The sequence below is a fragment of the Symsagittifera roscoffensis genome, chromosome 6 (assembly GCF_963678635.1).
Source record: "Symsagittifera roscoffensis chromosome 6, txSymRosc1.1, whole genome shotgun sequence".
NCBI classification, from domain to species: Eukaryota; Metazoa; Xenacoelomorpha; order Acoela; family Convolutidae; genus Symsagittifera; species Symsagittifera roscoffensis.
Window position 1 is genome coordinate 35,667,923 of NC_087067.1, and position 11,361 is coordinate 35,679,283.

General features: G+C 34.9%; 1 protein-coding gene across 1 annotated transcript in view; it reads left to right on the forward strand.

The window, feature by feature from the left end:
- LOC134848705 (uncharacterized) overlaps positions 1 to 7,787 on the forward strand; it is a 52,099-nt gene extending 44,312 nt beyond the window's left edge. The window contains exon 4 of the mRNA XM_063866220.1: positions 7,755 to 7,787. Within this exon, the coding sequence (XP_063722290.1) occupies positions 7,755 to 7,787 (33 nt within the window). The remainder of the gene's footprint in view (positions 1 to 7,754) is intronic.
- The last annotated feature ends 3,574 nt before the right edge of the window (positions 7,788 to 11,361 follow it).

The following is an 11,361-nucleotide window of genomic DNA, read 5'->3' on the forward strand; positions in this document are numbered from 1 at the left end:
TAAAATCGTGGTATCTGCTTTTACGGGTTTAGTTTTGTATTTATGCCATGATTTCAGTTGTCTAATTACTGGGTCAAGATTTTGATATTGTTTCTAGGTATTAATTGTAATTTTATCTGTTGGGGGGAGAAAAATGTTTTCAATTTCTAATTTAGATAAAGTAATTGTGTCAAGTGGGTCATGGAGTTCAAAAACTTGATTTATTGTGTATTTTGAATCATTTGTTTGTGGTCCTGATAAATTTATTTTATCAGTTAGATTTTCTTTTTCAATTAACGGAAAAAGGTCTTTTTTATGCGAGTGTTGTTTTACTCTTTTTTGTTGGGTGTTATTTTTTATCCATTGTGAGGATGGAATTGGTTTGAAAGTTGATGTTCCAAGTAGGTCAACTTCGTAGTGGTTGTATTGGCAATCTAAGTAAAGTGGGAAGTGTTGTAGGTTATTTATCTGTGATTGTTCAATGTCAGTTTTTACTGCATATTTGCATTCTAGTCGGGGTGATGTTTCGTTTTCTGCAAGGTAAAATTTTATATTTTTGGGTATTTCAACTGTAGTTTTTCGTGTAAGTAATTCAGGTGGTGTATTTCGACTTAATGTATCTGGTAATGCAAGATTCTTTCCTGCTGTCCAAACTATATGTAAGTTTGGAAAATTCATTAGAATTAATTGAAATCTATAAACTCGGTAATTTGGGTTTGACTTTTTTGTAAAGAGAAAAATGATTGGTTTGTGATCTGTGAATAGAACTGTTGGATGTTTTGATCCAAGTATCAGAAATCCACATTCTGTAATTGTATCAAATATAGCTGTACATTCTCTCATTAAAGTTGAGAGTCGTAGCTCTGCTTGAGTGAATAATCGAGAATTTGCTGATATAAGGTTCCTTTTATTTGTACCATTGTGTGATTGTAATAATGCTGCGCCGATGCCAAAATTTGAAGCATCGCACATTGCATAGAATGGGTGATTTGGATCTGGAATTGTATTTGAAATTTGTTCAGTTAGAAGTTTTTTAATTTCCTCAAATCGTGTTTGATGTTCTGTATTCCATTCAAAATTATTTTGTTGTCTGAGGATATTATAGAATGGTCTTAAATATAATTGCATTTTATAAACGTATTTGCTTTAAAAATTCAACATTCCAAGGAATTCTTGGTTTTTCTTTTTGTTTGTTGGTGGTTGAAGTTTTTAAATAGCATCAATGCGTAATTTTATTGGAGTTATTGTCTTTCTTTCTATATTATGTCCTAAAAATTTAACTCGTGTTAAAAAGAAGTGTGACTTATCGGGGGCGGCCTTCAGATTTTCGTTTTGAAGTATTTTGTGATAGTGTTCTAAAACTGTAAACATTTCTTCTTTTGTCCGTGATTGCATAAAAACATCGTCTAAATAAGTGATTGCGTTTTTCTTGATAATTAGTGGTCTAAAAATTTTGCTCATAAAAGCTGAAAATGCTGCTGGTCCTATGGATATTCCAATGAATAGGCGGTTGAATTCATATTGCTGATTTCCAATAACAAATTGTGTTAAACGTCGTGATTGTTCATCTAGTGGCATTTGATTGAATGCACTATTCATATCTGCGATTGTAAAGTATTTTCCGTTTATTTTTGTTAAAATAACTTGTATTGGTTCAATAGGCCAATTGCATTTTGACTCGTCTATTAGTGAATTTAGATATCTAGCGTCTAAAACTATTTTTAATGATTCTCCTTTTGCTAAGATGATAACAGGGTTAATAAATGTGTTACCTTTTGGTTGTTCTTCTTTGTTTACCGGTGAGATAATTTTATATTGCTCTAAAATATCGAGTAATCTGTTTACTTTATCGTGTAAATGAATTGGTACTTTACTTGCTCTTTGTTTTTTGAAAACTGCGTCAGGTTTTAACGGGAGATGTAGTGATGAACTGATTTTGCCAACATCAAATTTGGATGTTGCATAGACTGATGAATATTTTATTAGCTGTTTGGCTAACTTATCAAATTCGTCTTGTGTTATTTGTGAATGTTGGAAGTTAAACATTGTTAAAAATTTCTGTTGATCCTCTGTATAGTTATTTATGTTGAATGTAGGTTTGAAATATGGGGTTTTTGTGAAATAATCTGTATTTCTTTTTTCATTACTTATTATATTATTTATGGATAGTACTTCGTTAAGAATTGTGGATTGACAAATATCTAATAATTGGAGTATGTTATTTACGCGGTATGCTTTTTCATGTATTGGTGATATTGTAGCGTTGGTTTTGCAATATCCTAAAAGTCCTAAGGGTAATGTTACTTGATACGGTGTATTATTATATACATGTAACGAAATGATGTCTGAATTCGTATTTTTCAAATATTTTATGGATGAAATTGTGATTTTGAAAAACTTATGGATATGTTTGAATTCAAGGTCTGACATAAAGAGTTGTTGTTTATTTTGATTTTTATCATATTGGTGAACTTGTTTTATTGAAAAGTTATATATGTTTCCTGATAGTGGTTTCAGGTGTTTCCGTTGTTGGTTATAAATTGGATAAAATTTTGAAAAGAATGGTGGTTGTTTATTTAATCTTTGACAAAATGTTAGGGCTGTATTTTTTAATTTTGTGTACTTATCTTTGATTAGTATTTTACTATTCAAGATGTTGATTGTTGGTATATATTTCGAGATAAATGGTATTCCAATGATTTTGTGTTTAATATCAGTGATAAGAAATATTTGTTTAAATGGCTTGTTTAAAATTTTATTTTGCTCCATTGTTCTTGTGGGGAGAAAAAATAACTGAACTTTTCCATAGTTTACTAATGTTGATCCTTGTGCTGTTGCTAGTGTACTGGAGGTTGCAAGAGGCGTTAATTTTGGGTGTAATGTTTTGATTTCATTCCATGTGGGAATGGTAATTATGTTTGATTCTGCTCCTGAATCAATTAAAAAATCAATTTCAAGGTCTGGTGGTTGAAATTCTTTTTTTCTTGGACTTTCTAAAAGAAATGGTATTGTCCAAATTTTTTCTTTGGGTTGTTCTTTTTGTACATTTTGGTAGATGTGATGTGTATTCAAGCATTTTGGTTTGTCATTTTCATTGGGTTTATTTACAGTGTTAATTTCGTTAGTTTCTTGTGCCATTTGTGTAGTATGGATGGGTTCAATATAATAATTGTGAAGGAGTTCCAATTGATTTTCATATATATGTGATGAAAAAGGTTGTTCATATATAATAGGTTCGTAGTCGTTCTCGACTGCTATCATATTTATGGAGATAGTGTTAACTGTATCACTTTCTGTGTCTGATGATTCACAGTTTATTTGATTTAGTTGTAATTCGTTATTTCCTGTGTCGTCAATACCTGGGGGGTCTGATGTTGTTTCTTCATTTGATTGTACTTGATTAATATGTCTTTGATGTTTGGGTGTACTACTTCTGTAGCGATGTTTAGAATTATTATAATGGTTATTATTTCTATGTGGTGATTGAGAATAATTTCTATATCGATTATTATTACTTGAATGTCGATTTTGTGAATTATTTCCTGATCTGTTTTGATAATTATTGTTTGATCTGTGATAGTTTGATCTGTTATATGAGTTATTTCTTGATCGATTGTTCGGGTAATTCTGATTTCGGTTGTTCGAATAACTTCTATTTCGATTATTTGAATAGTTTCTATTTCTGTTATATGATGAGTTTCGCAATTGATTGTTTGGATAGTATTTATTTCTTGTGTTTGATTGGGAATTGGATTTAGAAACAAATTGTGTTGTATTTGAATTTGATCTGGAGTAGTTATTTCGACTATTTGGTCGATTATAATGATTTTGTGAAGAATTCTGTGTATTTCTTCGTTCTGGTGATCTTCCTCTATAAGTTGAGTTATATGGTGATTGATTCCTTGTGTAATTAGTATTGTTCGGAAGTGGTTTTCCCGAGCTGTTGTTGCTGTATACATTTTTGTTTGGTAGATTTTGATCTTTTTTCACATATTGATAGAATGATTTGTTTGGTTCTTTATATTTTTGAGGCTTGTTTTGGTCATCTTGTTGTTTTTGTCTACATTCAGAAATTTTATGTCCGTATCGTCGGCAATAATTACACAATTTTTTGAAAGATGGTTTGCCTTTAAAGTTTGGGTGTTTTTCATAAATATTTAGTACTTCAGTGATTTTTTCAACGAGGTCTGTATCTGATTCCTGTATATTATTGATATTTGTGGTGTTTGTTTCGATTCGATTAACATATTGTAATTTCAGATTTTCTGTTTCTTCAAGTTTCATTGTGATTTCCGCTTGTTCTAGTTCGTCTACTAGTTTTCGGAATACTAAATCGGGTTCTCGGATTGAGGAAGGATGGGATGCTCTCTTTTTTATTGCTATTTTCCTTAATTGAGGTGTTAAGGTCATCATTAAATTCTCTGTCATTTTTGTGTTTTTATAGTCATGTGTATTTAATGAATATGCTTTTCGAACTAGTTTTTCGATACGTACTGCTAATTGTTTGATGGTTTCATTTGGTAATCTGCGAATTTCATTACATAAAACTCTTTGGTGTTGTTTATTTCTTTCGGAATCAAACATTTTTGAAAATTCTTGTGTAAATCTTTTCCAATTTGATTTTATTTCTATTGTCAATACTGAAAACCTTATTTGGGCTGCGCCATCTAAGGTTGTTTGTATCAACGCTGTGCGTCGATGTATCCAATTTTGATGTAGTGGTGTATTAATTGGTTCAGGTCGTATATTTAAAATTAAATTTGCTGTTACTGCATTTAAATAATCTTCTACAGAATATTCAGGGTCTGTTCCTGTGAATACCATTAATGGCTTGTTTAATGTTATTGATGATCCACCCATAAGGTATGGATTCATTGTCATTTGTAGTGACTCTGCGGCATTTGGTATTTGTGAAAAATTTGAAAGTTGATTTTTTGTTATTTCGTGTTGTTGAAGGTAATATGGGAGTGGTATTTCACTTTGCATTTGAGTTGGTTGATACGAGTGTGTGATCATTGGGTTTTGTGGTTGAATTGGTTGAAAAGATTGTGTATTAGTTGTGTTTTGCATTTGTATTGGTTGTTGATTTTGTGTATCTGTCGGATGTGGAGAAAAATTCTATGATATGTATATGGTTTTTGCACTCCTTTTCCGCGATATTCTTGAGTACATGGTGCAAAAATATCTGGTTGTAAATAATCATCATCAGATGATAAGTAATCTGTATGATGAGGTGCTTTTTTATTTTTATTTTGCTGAAAAAATGGGTAATTTTCACTACGATCCTGTGGAGGATGTGAATTAGTTTGAAAATTTACTGAGTTGGTTGTTGTCATTGGGTTATCCCAATATCGAGATCTTACATCATTATTATTAGTTTTTCGTGGGGGATAGTTTGTTTTCGATGTGCGTAATTATAATTGTGTTCTGCAAAAGTGTTTCTTGTGAACGTTCTTCGTGTTTTTGACGGTACTGTCATAGGTCTAATTGTTTGATAATCCATTTGTGAATATTGTGGAGCAACCGAGGGTTTAACGGTTGATTGTAAGGTTACGTGTGCTAGTGAAGAGTGTGTATTTTTTGGTTTAGTTAAATTTGGACGTATTGGTGAAATGCTTTGTTGTGTAGTTGGTGTTGTTTGTACGATTTCTTTATTTATAAAGTGTGATGGAGTTTGGATATCTTGATGTGTAAGATTCCTAGTTCCATTAAGGTTTTCATTGTGTATGACGGTTGAATTTAAACTGTTGTTTCGCGTATTAGGTAAAAATGTATTGTAGTTTAACGGTGTTGCATCAATGGTTAATGTTACTACTCTTACATAATCTCTTTGATAAGATATTGTACTTATTGCTTGACTTGAGATTGATTGTGGGATGTTTATAAATGCATGATGAGACCATTCTGGGTCCCAAACGTAGTCTGACTGTTCTGTGATGGCAGTATCATTGTTTGGATTTTGACGTCTGAAATTTTTTCTTGCTTGTGAAATTAGGTCTATATTATGTGTGAAATAATCTATTATAAACCATGCCAAAATTTTTTGTAAGTCATGTTTTGTGTGTTGTGAAACTTCGTCTTTAGTGAAATTTTCTCTAATTATATGTAGAAAAGTTGAAAATAATGTGATTTCCTGTCGTACTTTTGTATGTTTGGATGTCTCAGTTGGTGAGTTATTTGGAAATTCTGTTTTTTCTAATATTGAAATATAACTATATATTATTCCAAAAACTTCGTTAGTAAATATTGAGTTTGCTCTTTGTGAGTTATGATATTGTACGCTTTTAATAAATTCTAAGAATACTTTTGAAATTTCTAAGTCAAGATCGTCTGTTTGAATTACATATTTGCGGTGATTCGGATTTGGTGTACTGAATTCTATGGTGTAGATTCCATATTTTTGTGTTAAATTACATATATCTTTCAGATAATGTTCTATAATTTGTCTTTTGATTTTTACATCTGGGAATTCTGTTTTGCATGGGCTGATTCCGGGTTCAAACAAATTTAGGAGTAAATTCTTGCAAAAGTCATGCTGCCCTCTATTATCGGGTGCATCTACGAGGAAGGGGTAAATGTCGTCGTCATCTGGACTATCGTCACTTTGAGTGTGGCTGTGGCTCTTTTTTTCGTTTAATGACTGTTAATATATAACTATCGATGTGTCTAATTGGTTGATTCCAATTATACAAGTGTACTGGTTTGTAGTTGTATTGCTTTTTTATTCTTCTTTTTCCTCTTATTGATGAATTTGAAGTTGTTTCTGAGTCGGAAAATTATAATTGATCGTGAATGGGACAATTTTATCAATTGATTCTTTTAATTTATAGAGTTCATCTAAATTGCTGGCTTCTGATTCTGAAAATGCGTTTCTATTTTTTGAAAATCTTTTTCGTGTGATTTGTCTTTGTTTGTTTATTATTTTTCTTTTTATTGTTAGCCGTTTTGTTCTAATATATCCAACTGTTTGTGTATGAGGTGAGATTACAAGATCGTATTTTTTGTTATCTATTTCACAGTTGTGTAAAACGATTGTTTGGTTATTTCCTAGATTTTTGAATGACATAAGTTTTAGGATGAGGGATGCAAAAAGTTGTTAGATGATGTCTACTTTCTTAAACTGTTAGTCCTTACGATTTTTTGGTTAGCTTAACCTGGGTCTATTTGTTCAGGGTTGGAGAGAAAAGTATATCGATTCCGAAGAATGATTTTTTACTTTCTCGTGGCTAGTATAAGCTAAGGTGTTAAATACTTAATCTTACTTAGGGGTAGTGATTGTGTTCAAGGGTTGGAGAATAGTAAATCGATCCACAAGGTTCGGGTATAATTAGAACGCGAGTAGTTCGTTAGATACTATTTTAAACTTACTAAGTCGAAGATTTATCCTGGGTCTGGTAAGAGGAGGGTTCAAGTGAAGGATGAATAACCGAAGTTCTTCACTGTTTATCCTAATTTGAATGGTTAGTTTTGTTGAAAAATTTCTATTAGTCTTGGGTTTTTTTGGAGGGTTGGATAGTGAATCGACGTTTGAGGTCGTTAAACAATTCCTAAGTGGGTGGGGGAGAAAAAAATTGTTCTTTTTGATCCAAGGATTAGCCTTGATGATCAAGTTTTAAATTTAGTGAAATAGAAAATTAATTAAGATCCAAGGATAAGCCTTGATGATCTGATTTTAAAATTAAGTGAATTTAAGTTTAAAATGGTTTAAATTTATTTAAGAAAAAGATTTAGTTTTTTAATGATATTAGTGAGCTTATGATTGCTGTTATGTTTAGGTGATGAAGCTGGGACAACAGATGATTTTATGATTACTGTGGTGCGTCGTTGTTTAGTCTTAAACATGACGTCATCAGTGTGCTAGCTATTCGTGCTAAACTCCATTATCGGTCAAGGTCGTTACCGACCTGCCAATCCACTTGAACCTTAACAGCATGCGCTCTATTCATTCTCTGTTCAACTTATGAAAGATTTAAGTTGTATTTACTTCTATTGTCATGACATTATTTAAATACTAATCTATCTATATTATCTATATGATAACATAACAAGGAGAATTGATTCTTGTTTTAAAACTGTCTTTCGACGTTTCACATGGCGCAGTCAGCAGTTTCGACCTCCGAGGATCGAACTGACCTGTTGGGCGTATCCGTATTTTGGCATAAACCAACTGTGGACCCACCACATAGCTGGGACTCGTGGATAGGTCAATTCAACTTGGCAATTACTCTAAGAAAGAGATGCGATCCACGAGAGTTATTAAAACCTCCGGGTGTCGTACACGACGATCCTGCTCCAAAACCAGAAGTTGTAGGGGCGGATGAAGATGCTGCAGCAATCGCAAGTCGTATTGCACGTAATGACGCAGCAGTCCGGAAAGTCACAGAAATGAATGAAGAGCGCCGGGCGAAAGGTCCCCGAGTTGCACCAGGAGTGTATTATTTCGAGGTTGAACAACGTGTTAAATCTCGCTTATTTTTCTCGCTCGGCTCAGAAGGGAGGAAAAGATTCCTCCAAAGTTATCCTCATGCAGATCTGAGTGAATTAACGTTTCGGGAATTCCATGAATTCTGTGTTCTCCTATTCAAAAAGGAGAAAAATTTCATCATTGAACGTATGCAAATCTACAACGCGGTACATTCAGACCAAGAAAGTTTGGAAGCATTCTATTTACGATTGACGGGACAAGCCGCCCTGTGTGGATGGACAATTGATCAAGCAAAGGAAGTCGTCAGAGATATCTTCATTGCCAAAATGAGATATAAGGATATTCAGAGAGAATTATGCATTCATCCAGGTGCCACTCCGGAGGATTCTCTGAAATCATCTTTACTGCAAGAAAAGGGAGCACAGACGGCCACCGACTTGCAAAGGCAACTCGGGAGTTCGTCGTCGTCGGGCAATTATTCCCAGGCAGGTGCTACTATGGGTCCGAATTCCCGGATAAAACAGGAACCCACCTTCTCTGTCCAGGGTAAGAAACTTTCAGACAGAATTATTCGGGCCCAGAATGGTAAGAAGAAGGAGATCAACGAGAAATCGAAGTCATGTTATTTCTGTGGTAACAGATTCTCACCAAACCACAAGCAGAGTTGTCCAGCCAGAAATGTTACTTGCAGGAATTGTAACAAAAAGGGTCACTTTGCCAAATGCTGTAATTCTAAGAATGTAGCGAACGTGGAAGCTGAGTCATATGAGACAGTGGAAGAAACATGTAATTTCATCACGTCCGATAGTGAGTCGGAATTCACTGTTTTATCTGTAGCAGCTGTGAAACCAAGTCTGCCAATTAAATCAGTGAAAAAGTTGGAGGTGGTCAATGCAGCCACGGGCAAGTTACGTTCCATCCAGATTACACTACGTTGTGGTAAGACGTTTTTCAAGGCAACAGTGGATACTGGGAGTCCAGCCTCCTTCGTGAATAAGAAGACAGCAGACTATATTATAAAAACGGTTCCTTCAGCCAAGTTCTTCTCGGTTCAAGAAAGTCCAATTGATACAGTTTACGTTGACTATAATCGGAAGAAAATTGAATTGATGGGTACGTTGATTGTAGATGTATCATCTTTGGGATGGCATATCAAGTCTGCAAAATTCCTTATATCAGAAAATCGAACACGTTGTTTACTGGGTTTGGATTTGCAACCCCAATTGGGAGTAAGAACAACGCAAGTCAGACCAGATCGTCCTTTGGTGGGAGAAGTCTCCCAATCAAACCCCAATTTAACATCGGATTCATGGAAATCTCACTTTCACCAGAAGTTCCATCGGGTGTTCAATAGAATTGGCAAAGCCAAAAACCACAAAGTATTCTCTACGTTCAAGTCTCCACTCGTCCCCATTCAAGAAAAGAGAAGGAGAGTGCCGGTGCATATTCAAGATAAAGTTGGTCAGGAAATTCAAAAACTCATTCATGAAGGGCACGTGGTTAAATTGAATAAATGTACCAGTGAGTATTTCATCTCTCCGATCGTAATTACGGCGAAGAAAGATGGTTCTGTGAAATTAGCTATGGATGCTAAACCTATGAATGAACAAATTCATAAGAATCATTACCAAATGCCAAATTTGTTAGAACTATTGGACTCAGCCGCCCAGATAATCACGTCGGATATTTCAGGAGATGTTTGGTTTACGTCCTTAGATTTAAAATATGCCTTCAGCCAGATTCCGCTCAGTGAGGAAATTAGCCGACATTGCAATTTTAATATCGTCTACGGAGAACAAACTGGTACGTATCGGTTCAAGACGGGGTTTTATGGTCTTACGGACATGCCAAAGGAATTCCAAAAAGCGATGGACAATAATCTCCAGGGTTTGTCAGGAGTATTTTGTTTCCTTGATGATATTCTGATTGTTTCGAAGGGCTCAGACGAGGGTCATGCGTTCGAATCACGCTTCGGTCACGGCTGGAGGGGTCCCAGTGTCATCCGCCTCCTCAAGGTGGGACCGGCTGCGGCAAAATGGCTGAAATCTCCCCCTCCCCCACGGTTGGTCCTGCACTGAGCAGGCCGGGGGCTAATAAAAAAGGGCTCAGTCGAGGATCATAATATTCTTGTAGACAAGGTGATAAGTCGTCTGGATAAAGAAGGTTTTGCTCTGAAATTTTTGAAATGCGAGTTTTCCTTAAATCAATTATTTTGGTTAGGATACGATATTGATTCAGAAGGATACAGACCGAAACGTTCTAAGATAGAGGCAGTACTTGCTCTGGAACCACCAAGGACACTCAAACAACTCCGTTCATTCATGGGCATACTCAACCACCTACAACGGTTTTTGCCGAATCTTCAGGTCCATTCCGACCAATTACGCCCGTCACTGACGGCAGGTAATAAAAGCAAATTTGAGTGGGGGGAATGTCAGCAAATGGCGTTTCGCAACATCTTGCAGTTGATCGCGAACATAACAAAAATGTATCACTATGACCAAAGTCGGAACTCGCGGGTGAAATGTGACGCTAGTCATAGTGGTCTGGGTGCAGCATTAGAACAGGAGATAGAAGAGGATGTTTGGGTGCCAATTGCTTTTGCATCACGTTTTCTAAACGATCAGGAGAAGAAATATAGTACCAATGAATTAGAACTACTAGCAATTGTATGGTCGTGTGAGCATTTCCGAACGTACTTGTTAGGGAACCATTTCGTGATTCTAACTGATCACAAAGCAATCATATCTGCATTAAAGACGAACCGCGGAAACAAAACTTATCAGTCACGTTTAACTAGATGGGCTGATAGGTTATTACCTTTTGATTTCGATATTTTCCATATCTCCGGCTGTAAGCTAGGAATCGTGGATTACTTATCTCGTTTCCCAACATTTGAAGCTCCACGACCAAGTAGTTTTGACGAACAATATGTCGTCAAATGCATTAGTCGATTC